Below are 12,038 nucleotides of genomic sequence, written 5' to 3' on the forward strand. Positions count from 1 at the left end.
AAATCTTAGGAAAGGTGTAATAAAAGATTGGTTAGGAAAGAGGAAAGGCTATACAGTTGCTACACACAAGTTTTTCAAGTAAGGCACCAACATAAAATGCTTCAATTATATAAATTAAATTGTATAATTCATTGAGGCAAAGAATTCAAAATGCCCAAACATGAGAAATCATATTATTTGATAGTGAAAGCAAAACAGACTCCAAAGAGCATAAATTATGCAAGTATTTTTGAAAACAATAAAGCACCTTTTAATAATAAAAATCTATATTCCAATTCTAAGGCAGGCACGAGCTTGTTTTACACATTAAGTCACTTCTTTCAATTACAGTGAATTAGTAGCACACTCAGTCTCAGACTTCTATGTTCCCAAGCAAGTAGAAATAAACATACTTAGAGAAGGGTCTTAGCTCTAAAGAATTAAGACTAGGCTAGTTAGTGGTGAGCCATGCCTCTGGGCTCTCTGGCCCTCTATTCCACCCACCTGCCCATTGGTGCTTTGGAAAACTTAAAGGTTTAAACCATCCTAGCAGTTCTATAATGACTTATTTTGGGGAACTAATTTTTCTTCACCAAAACTCCAAGAATTTTAAGTTCAAAATAAGCTTGATTAAAAATTAAGCACTGCTTAATATGGCTTCGACCAGTGAGTTGTTCTCAAACTACTGCATGGACTCTTTAGTGGAACAAAACAAAAATGTCAGGAACCCTCAGGGAGCACTTAAGTTAGTTTTATCACATTACTTAAATATCTACAAATATTAAACTAGTTTGAGTGCCTTAAGCTTACAACCCTAAACTTGAAATCAAAATGAAGTTTTAAACAAATATATTTAAAAAACCAGAATTCAAACGAACATTATTAATTTACACTTTGCTAAAACTAAATTGCTGACATTTGGTTTACTGTATAAAGCTTTAGCCTCAGATCCAGTTCTATATTTAATCTGTTTATGTATTTTTACTTTAATATAAGCAATGTGAAGAATGCCTGCTCACAATTACAAACATTAACTTGGAGGTTGGTTGATATAATTAAGTCTCACAATTAACTAAAATTCTATAAAGAGCAATCCAAGAATAACAATTTAATTATCAATCAATAATTTTATAAAACTATCTTGTTCATGTGAAAGTTAATAATGTAGCATTGTTAATTGAAATTTTAATCAAATGGGTATCTAATCTGATAACTACTGAAACTGGAAACAGAAACACGTTTCCTTGCATGCAAATTATTATACTATTAGTGATTTTGCTGCCCCATAGAGACAAAAATGGGAATCAATAAAATATTCGAAGGGCACAAGTTTTAAAAACTTCAGGATGCCCCTTAACTATCAAGTACCTCTTAGTAACCCAACTTGCTCAGCATGTGTCACTATTCAAATACAGTGAAAGCCTCCTTTGTATGGACTACGGGTATCATTTGGCTTTAGTTGGCATGAACACAATCGTGAATGACAGTAAATGCCAAATGGAAGTATCAAATTCACACAACAGCTCTGTTATGAGTTAGCCTTTAAAATGACACAGATTAATACCTTTATGTAACTTTAAGATAATATTCAAAATGTACACTAAAATTTCAAAAATATGGAAAACTTCCACCCTCCTAAGTACATATCTGTGACCCCAAAGAAACGAAAAGAAACCAATCAATGAGGATAATGAAGGACATAGGCGTAAGCTAAGTAAAGCCAAAGCCTTTAAAATAAGTAAAGAAGAGAGGTCATTGCAGATATGCCAAATCTGTCCAATCTGAAGAGTGCGTCTTGGAAGTAGTGGCAAATAACATTGTAGCGAGGGAACCAGCAGGCAGAATTAACATTGGACCTGGCTGGAAATAGAAGGCCATTAAAGATTTTAGATTAAAAATAGCACTTAAAAAGAAAGTTTGGGCAAGTATGGAGGGAGCAGAAAGAGCTTGTCTCTATCAATTAATTATTAGTCTAATAAATGATTGAACTATTTTGTTCTAACCCAACTAACGTGGCAGAAATTATAAAGAACAACACTAAAAAAGAGAAAAGAAATTGAAGCCAAATAATTTAGAAAACTCACTTGGAGAGACAAATAAAGTTTACTCTCAAATGTTTTGTAAAATTTCAGTAAATAATTAACAGTATTACTATCATTGTAGTGCCATATCTGAAAACTGGATTACTTTTCATGCTTCAAAACAGAAAGTCCAGTGAGCCTCAGTTAAGGATTTGCAGTATGGTATAACAATAATAAATATAGCTAGACCACAGCAAATTATAAAAATGCGTACTTTTCATCTGTTAATGTCAAATAGAGGAATTTTTTATTGTTATTTATGATTTAACAATAACCTTACAGCTTAAGTTCTTGTTTTATAGAAGAGCCAACTCACCAAACAGCACTGCCAGAGCAAGGGACCTCAAAGATAAATGTATGAAAACTACCGTAACCTTTGTTTTCACCATGCAGCCAATGCACACCCATTTTAAATAAAACAGACGATTTACGTTAAGCCCAGCCAATAAAGACAATTTTGGGGAAAAGGATTTTGAAGGATGAAGAAAAAAATTGACACATCTTTTTCCTAAATAAGTTCTGAAAGTTCTTTAGAATTTACATTACATTGTAACTTCACTTGATTTATTATTATTCATGAATAGAGCAGGTCATTTTCAAAGTAAAATTTTTCTGTTCTTGAATTCCTTCTTTAAAAGTTGGTGCTTTGAATATAAGATTATACTATTGGCTTTCAGTCAGAAAGGACATGTGCCTTAGACTTCTATTATCAAGACAGATCAGGATTTCTGAAACCATCTGAGAAGTATAGTCTAAAATCAACATTAAAAAGACAAACTGACTGACCCATCAAGAGAATGAAATTATGTTCCTAAGAAAATTATCGTATCAACCAATCACAAAAATGAAAAACTCATAATTTTTTACCATAGAGAGTCTTGGTCAAGAGAATTTTCCTTTTTCACAAGGTAGCAAAAGCTATTAACACATTTACTCTTAACTACTCAGGCTAGACACCTTAACATATGAGTAGTGCCAAAAGTTAAATAATTATAACCTAAGCACCACATGTTAAGCTTATTGTATAAAATTGGCTCCATTCTCTTGTATATAACCAGTCAAAAGCTTTACAATCTACAACATCTTTTGCCACACATTACTAATTACATAAAGTGCATTTTTTTAAGGGACTAAAAATAGCTACATGGTCTTGGCTTAAAAAAAAAAATCCAAGTCACCACTTAAGCGTTCAGCCTTAATTAGGTCGGTGCAAAAGTAATTGCGGTTTAACAGGTTAAAAATAATGGGAAAAACTGCAATTACTTTTGCACCAACCTCATACATCTAGATCTTGATTGAGTTCCACTTCAGGATTATGAAATCCAAGCTAAATTATCTGAATACTTCCCTTGCCTAAAAGAAAGATCACCCTTACACTATCCCAGTTAGATGAAAGCCTTTTTTAAATTTATGTATTATGAGGGCATTAGTGAACTAAGTTTGTTGAGAGATCATTTGCAAATGGCTCTTCCAGCTAGAGCTTTGGTTGACATCTGATACGGTCAACTGCTGTTAGTCAAGCCCCAGGAGTTTCTGAGAAGATCCAAAATGATTTTTAAAAAACTATCATGATTTTTAAAAAACTATCTGTGGACTACTTTAATGTGTCAACTTCCAAAGACATCGAAACGAGTTGACTGTCCTCTTGTCAGTAGGATGCTTCTTAGTAAGTATTGCTTCTTAGTAAGTATTAAGGGTAAGTGGGATTTTCAAAAATTCCTGGACTAGAATCTTTTCTTCAGGAATGTAACACAGGTACAACGCAGTTTAATGGAACATTATGTCCTATATAGTACTGCCATCTTCATATACTAGTTTTCAGAACCAATTAATATATAAAACAAAATCCATTAAAGTTATCTGTTTGTTGATTTATAGTTGACCTTCTCCTGGTATTTTTCAGTATATTAAATGTAATTTAGCATATATGTCTATGGTTTCCAGGGGCTCCTTTTATTATTAGAAGCCTCCCTGTGTAGATAAAGTTTATTTCTAGGGCCCAAGCTTATTTATGTCCCACTTCACTGGATATAGATTGACCTTAAAAAGGCTAGATAACAAATGTACACCACAAGTACAAACCTTACAGACTGAGATGGAAACAAGCAAACCTAATAACCAAAAGATACAAGCAGGAGAGATGAAAGTGACAGTCTCTGAGCAACAGGACTGGGAGACAGAAAGAGGTGGGGCTACTGCGGTAATACTACTGAGTACCGGTAGTGGGAACAGTAGTGGTAATACTATTGAGTTCATCAGTAAATCGATGTAACTAATGGCACTGGTGTTTTTAAACCAGAGTGTGGGTATTGTTAATACAATAAAACTCAACTTGATAAATACAGCTCTAAGCCAAAACCAGTTGAGGAGCAGCCACTGTATGTGAAGCACTGCGCTGGAGGCAGTTGGGCAGGGATCAAACATAAATGAGGGTATTAAATTAGGTAATTTTTTAGTTTCTTGTTCTAAAATTAATAATACTATCTATATTAACTCACCTGTGACAGCATATATCTAAAGAACAGAGATAAAGATCAACAGAAAAAAATGTAACATTTACTCTTGAGTTTTTTTCTTTTAAAAAACATTTATGCCTATGAAATACTCTATTACTTAAAATGTTAAAATCGGGGCCGGCCCGGTGGCTCAGGCAGTTAGAGCTCCATGCTCCTAACTCCTAAGGCTGCCGGTTTGATTCCCACATGGGCCAGTGGGCTCTCAACCACAAGGTTGCCAGTTCAATTCCTCGACTCCCACAAGGGATGGTGGGCAGTGCCCCCTGCAACTAAAATTGAACACGGCACCTTGAGCTGAGCTGCTGCTGAGCTCCCAGATGACTCAGTTGGTTGGAGCGCATCCTCTCAACCACAAGGTTGCCGGTTCGACTCCTGCAAGGGATGGTGTGCTGTGTCCCCTGCAAGGAGCAACAGCAACTGGACCTGGAGCTGAGCTGCGCCCTCCACAACTAAGACTGAAAGAACAACAACTTGAAGCTGAACAGCACCCTCCACAACTGAGATTGAAAGGACAACAACTTGACTTAGGAAAAAGGCCTGGAAGTACACACTGTTCCCCAATAAAGTCCTGTTCCCCTTCCCCAATAAAATCTTAAAAAAAAAAAAAAAAAGTAAAAATCGTCCATTTTCTAAGTCTTCTTTGATTATCACCATGGAAATAAAATTTCGATTAAGTTCAGAAAAGCATACAAACAAAACTAACCACATTACCATTATTACGGCAGAGCTACAGCGTGTACAAGCACTACACGATCTCTATGCCTATTGTAAATTGAACAAAACAGAGCATTTCTCCAGGAACGCTGAGCTAGACAGCAAGACTTTGGGGGATGAAAAAGCAATTTTTACTTTTTTCCCCCTTTTTAACCCTTTCAGCATCAAAGTTAAAAATTGTAACATGTTATAACATCTGTTTCACTTCCTGCAGGAGAGAATTATTTGCAAAACTGCATTCTTTTATTTATACACTTTTATTACTAGAACACTTGTTGCTTAATATGCAAATCTCAAACTGGTGGAAGGAGGGAGGGAAGGCACGAAGCTCAACAAACACAACAAAATAAAGTTGGTTTGCTATCATGAGGCTGCCAGGCTTTTTCTTACTCTACTTGAAAGTAAATGTGACTTGTCTGTAGAGAGTGCTGCTTCAGCAGTTCCAAATGAATTTCAAGCCTGTGCTCCATATTTTCTCTTTTGTAAGTTTAATGTATTCAGCAACACTGAACTGACAATTTAAATAACTACATTTTTAAACAAACGAAGCATTGATGTTAATGTATGAAAATAGTCCAAACCCCTGGGAGTCTTGGTTCCCACCATTGTTTATTCTGACAACAGGATATAATTGCTTACTTACTTGGCAGCAAATTTAACCATCTGCTTGCTTGCATGGTCTCCCACTGCTACAAGAGCCTGGACATTAAACTGCTGCTGACGTAGGACTAAAAAACACTGCTTCCCTGAATAAGACAGAAAGAACACAAATGTATTACGGACGTGTTACTTCAGGTTTTACAAAGAAGGAAAATGCTTCTCTACTTTAAAACTGGGCCAAAATTTACTAGTCATCAGGCATGTACACTCGTATACCGGGCTCCACAGCCAAGATACTCATACTCAATTGACAAGCTGTAAAGAAACACAAGCTCCTACTACCATACGAGTAACACGAAAATGCTTTTAACATGTTTGTTATGAGAATACAGACAAATCACTAATTTAAAAAAATATTACAAATCAAGAAAATTATTTTGTCATTGATTTACTAAACAAATTTCAAGTAACTTCAGATTTCTTTGAAAATTTATGCAATAGCTAGTATATTCTACAGGCAAAGGCAGTGTGTTAACCACCATGGGAGATTCAGTGATGCAACCACAAAAGTACAAATAAAGAGTTCAGTAACAAGAACGCAAGCATTCTACCGGGGTGGTCCACTTTACTTCCTTCCAAAGTACATTTTAAAGAGCATTTAGAATGACAGGCTAGTTCCTTTCATGTTCTATTTCCTTCATTTTTCCTTTATAGTCTTCCTAATCCTTCATCCTTTATAATAGTTCCACAAATTTTTTTATTTCAGTAACTTACTTTGTCTATAAAAGATCATTCTCTTTATGCCCTGTAACAAGTTTTATACATATTCTGGGCCTCTTGACTTCCCCTTCCTTTTATAAGGAACCATCATCACTTCTTTTCTTAACCTTTTACTAAAAACTATTAACCTTAAAACTATTATTAATAGATTTCAGTCACTATGTATCCTTGTGACATCCCTTTCCTCCAAAACAGATTCTTTTTAAGTCTCTGTTCAAGTTTTGAAAAGCTGCTTCCTCATAAAAAAAGATAAAACTTTCAAAACCACTTTTCTCATCAGCTTGTCTCATAAAAATCAAGATGATTCTGTTTTTTAAAAACTGAGAATTAGCCTTGAAAAAAAAAAGCAAAACTACAAGCAGACGTATAGTTATTACTTTCAACATACAATATTTTGAAATGCAAATCAGGCAACAATCATGAGTTTACAAAAAAAACAGGTTGCAAACAAAGCACCAACACAAACATAATCCTTGGACTTCTGAGTACTATATGATTAACATATTTTTACCATTAAATAGACACTCATTTTCCCCTTCCTTTGGAGCATGATCCAGTCACAAGGTGAAATTTTTAAAAAGAAACTTACATGTACTAAACAAATTCAAAGAGATTTTAAGATACTGAGTGGATAAAGATCGATAAAGTTAGAGAAATCTGCAGATAGATCAAAATGACTTTATTCCAGGAACTACTGAAACCACAGCAGGATTATTAGCCACTTAACACAGAATGTTAGCATGAAATGGAAGGTATTGTGCATGATTTAGTAAGTATTTTAGCTGCTCTAATATGTAGTACAGAGGCAGCACAAACTTCGCTACGTTATACAAAGCCTTCCTACAATGAACTCTAACTTACACAAAAGACCTGAGAGAGAATGGACAGCTCTATAGGACGCACAAAGGGTGAGCACAAGAAAATGTCTGAATCAGCACTAGGGGGTAACATTTACTGTCAGGGTTTTTGGTAAAGAGCAAAAGCTTTGAAATCAAAAGACCTGTGGGAAAATTATTAAACCACTTTATGCCTCAGTTCATCTGCAAAATAGAAAAATAACAGTATATAGTTCACGGGGTCTTCTTGAGTTTTCATACATAATCTTGAGAATTATATTAATAGATTTAGAGTTGTGACACTCAATTAACTATGAATATCAAATACTAACTTTATATATTATTCATGTCAATTATTACTAACAGCAGCACTGCCACTGGCTATTTATTTGAGGGTTGATTACTATTCCTATTCCACAGCTGGATTACTATGTGCAGAATCTATGCCGGGTGCTTGGAACACACAATCAATGTGTGTTAAACACTCATATTAGATTATTATGTGAAAAAGTGATAAAACAATATATAGAGTACAATCCCAATTTTGTGTAAAAAGTATATTAAAATTGATTGTGTAAGAAAAAACACCAAAATGTGCCTAATAAAGATGGTGAAATTACAGGGAATTGTGTTCTTCATATTTTTCTGTATTTTCTGAACTTCTTACAGTAAGCATGTACTACCTTTCTAATCAGAAAAAATATTTTTAAGAGAACGATGAAATCAGAGAGGCAGGTACAGATGAAAGGTTAAGGGTTGAAAGGAAGTCTTGGCCATGTTCAAGGTTCAACACAAGCAGTAAGTAGAACCTGGGAAGTTCTAGGAGGCCGAACATCGAAGCAAACGCACTCCTAAGACTTGACATGCCTGCTAGGGAAAAGAAATCATGAAATCAATGGTTATGGGTGAAGCAAAGAATGTTCATTGGTCTCTTTTAATGTTTAATGTATTTATTGGATATAATCCTAAAAATTAAACCTCTTATTTTTTCAAAAAAGCCAACAGATGGGAGGAAGAGGTGAAGTAGTGAGACCAGTACCATTATATTATATTATAAACCTACAGTAAGTTAAAATGTACCAGCAAAAAACAACTACATCAATGGAGCACAAGAAAGAATTGAAAACAGATCCCATTAGAGGAGAGATTCTAATCCTAGATGGAATTCAGGAATTAAAAAAAACCAACAAATATAAGACTGAGTAAAAAATGGAACTGTATATTAAACTACAACAGAGGATGGAGAACTTTGTAAGTTTAAAAGCATAGAATGTCTATATACAAAAAATTAAAAGACAACACTCAGGAAAATGTTTGCTGAATGACATATAACCTGTATGAGTAAATGTCTTTTAACACATAAAGATCTTAAAAATTTATGAGTGAAAAACATTGAGATCCAAAAGATAAATGAGCAATGGTCTACAACAGATAATTTGAAAGAAAAAGAAAAACCCTACTAAGGAAAAAAATGTTACTGGAAACGAAAGTCATATAAGTTGAAGCAAACAATGACGACACGTTATTTACCTCTGAAATTAACAAGATTTAAATATATGTAATATTTTCCAATGCTCGGGAGAATTAAGTGAAAAACATTCATTCATAACTTGCTGATGGCAAGGTAAACTTGCAGAGTCCTTTCAGACAATTGGCCAGTGGGCATCCGGAAAGCTTAAATGTTGTCTTGGACTCAAGAAACATGTTTCTTAGAATATATGTTAAGGAAATCAAGTACGGAAAAAGTCTTAGTAACAAGATGTTTATAACAGTGTTATTTATATAAAAGAACTAAAGTTCTATTACCACTCACTTCATAGGCTTCACCAGTGGAGCAGATCTACATACGACTGTAACGCTATGGTCCCCAAGCTGTCTTGTGTTCAAAGCATTTTCAATACTAGAATCTTGAGGGTCCACTCAAAAAAAATTTTAAGACTTAAAACAAAACAAAAAGTCAATACTAGTTTCCTGATAAATAGAACTGTCTACTCCGACTACTTCTATCAAGTACTTTTGAGATCAAGTTCTTGCCAGGCGTTAGTAAACAAAATTGTTCTTTCTTTGGCTCTGGTTGGAAATACCCTGCAATGCATGATGTGCTTAGTTCAATGTTTGGCAAGCTACTATTTTATAGACACAGGCGAGTGATAACAAGGAGCAGTGTGTGTATAACGCCTTTCATGCAAATTAAAAAAACAAACAAAAAAATATACCCATGTTTGTAAACACATTTTTTTTTTCTTGGAAGAATCCATAAGAAACAACGGGTTATTTTTGGGGGAAGAGACTGCAATGGGATGGAGAAGCTAGAATTGTGAAACTTCTAGTTTTTTTCATTTTATATCTTTCTGTACTATTGGGATTTTTATTTTTATTATATCCCTTTCTTTTATTCTGAGAAACAAGCATGTAATTTCTCAGTTTATCAAAAAGTTCTTGCTGTATAAGTTAGTATAGGAACTTTAGAGGACAGATTATTCAACTGCTAAATAATACTTATCTTTCTTCTTGGAACTCTCCAACCAGAACAGTTTGTAAAAGAGTCAATGTCCAAAATAGCTGAATGAATTCACTATTTTTAGACATTTTAAATTTAAGTTCGTAACAGTTAAATATTTGTGTTGCATTTTGATTCTTGACTTTTTAGAAGCAGCACTTTATTTTGTAAGTTTACACAAGAGTACCGTTATAGGAAAATGTCAATTTAGAAACCTTCTTTTACAGCACTAGGTACAATTTTATTTCTGAGCTAAAGAACAAATATGGCAGGTAGTCAGGACAGCAAGGTTTACTCTCACCTCCATTATGGTGATGGCTCCTAATGAAGTGTGCCTTCATGGTAGAATGAGGTTAGCCAACATGTGAGGCTATCTTATGTTTTGATCTCTTCCTACAGTTTTTTTTTTTTTTTAGCTTGCCACGCTCCTGAATTCATTATTTAGATAATGTACCTTAGCTTCCTAATTCCCAACATTAACATTTTCCTTCATAATTTATGTTCATCAGTTAGGGAATAAAGCAGTAAAGACTTACATAAATGTTTTAAGTACTTTCCATTTGCTATCTTCCCTGAAATATTCTTGCATGAATGTTAGCTGAGGTTCTGACCTTTGGTATTAGAAATCCTAAACTTTCTGACTACCAAAATAAACTAGCTATTTTGGAAGTATACGTAATTTTTTTAGGAAATGGAGTATTAAAAGAGAATTATTTTATGCTAATAACTTCCATGTAGTATGCATAAAATTTGAAAAGAACCACTGATATTTCGATTACTCTTTCAATATGTGGACTTAAGTTCATAAGCTTTCACAATAAAAAAAAACTAATTTTAAATGTATTATTAGATGTATTATTAATATATTAAATGTATTATTAAAAGACTTAAAAATTTTCCTTGCTCTTTTATAAAACACTTGATTTTAGGAATGTGGTATATAAACTTACTGTAAGAAATCTGATTGTAATTTTTAAAAATGTATATAAAACACTGTCTTTTAAGAAAAAAATACAGGTATTTGTTATATAAACAAACTCAATCTTTTTTTTTTGTTTTTGCATAACAGGATTCTAGTTGTCACGCTTTTGACACTATGATTTCGACACTTCCATTTCCTTATTTATGGTTTTTCAGAGCTTTGCTCTACTTGAAATTGCTAGCATGGTTTGTTTTTCCAAGTTCAGTTTTCGTGTATTACTACTTCTGGAGGTAAACCACATGAATGATTTTAAGTAAGTCATATTTACTGACATAATTTTTCCTATGTAAGATATGAGAAGAAAGGACTACTAGCAATCAGGGTTTTGCAAATTCAAAGCATAAATTTCTTTTTTTAGATAATCTACTTTGGCAGAAATCAAAAACAATGACAATCATTACTGGCAAGGATGTAGAGAAAGTGGTACCGTCACAAACTTGTGAGATTATAACTGAATATAGCTTGTTACATGGTACTGGAAGTTTTAAATATGCATATGCATAGCCTTCAACCCAGCAATTTCACATCTAGATATTTCTCTTGGAGAAATACTGCCTTACAGACCTGTAACTAGTATCATGGAAGAATCTCCAAGGAAAACTCTTCACTGACGATTTTAAAAGTTGCAGAATAACATGTAAAATATGATGTCATCTACATAAAAGGAGACAAAACACACACACACAAAATTAAAAACTCTATGTGTGTGCGTACATACATGCATTAAAAAGAAAGATTTTTGGAAAGACACTGGACAAATTATTAAGAATAAAAAAGGTTGAGGCAGAGGATAGGTACTAGAGAAGAAAAAAAGTGAATTATCATTTCTGCATTCTTTGAAAAATTTATGTGAAAATATTAATGTATTACTTGGGTAACTTACAACTTAAAACATACACACACAAACAAACTAAAAAACAAAATAAGACTTTCCAATTAAAAATTATGTTTGAAACTTAACCTAGTACTATACTAAAAGAATACCACCCACAGCTTTGCCAATTTCAGTTTATTTCAAGAATCCAAATAGTTCAATGTTAAGAAATCCAT

General features: G+C 33.6%; 1 protein-coding gene across 2 annotated transcripts in view; it reads right to left on the minus strand.

The window, feature by feature from the left end:
• Positions 1 to 12,038, minus strand: part of DARS1 (aspartyl-tRNA synthetase 1) — a 51,723-nt gene that overhangs the window by 31,748 nt on the left and 7,937 nt on the right. For both annotated transcript variants that reach the window (XM_019731153.2, XM_074335686.2), the window contains exon 4: positions 5,934 to 6,036. In XM_019731153.2, the coding sequence (XP_019586712.1) occupies positions 5,934 to 6,036 (103 nt within the window). The remainder of the gene's footprint in view (positions 1 to 5,933; positions 6,037 to 12,038) is intronic.

Source organism: Rhinolophus sinicus, chromosome 17 (genome assembly GCF_057876585.1).
Source record: "Rhinolophus sinicus isolate RSI-liver-muscle chromosome 17, RSI-T2T, whole genome shotgun sequence".
Taxonomy (NCBI): Eukaryota; Metazoa; Chordata; class Mammalia; order Chiroptera; family Rhinolophidae; genus Rhinolophus; species Rhinolophus sinicus.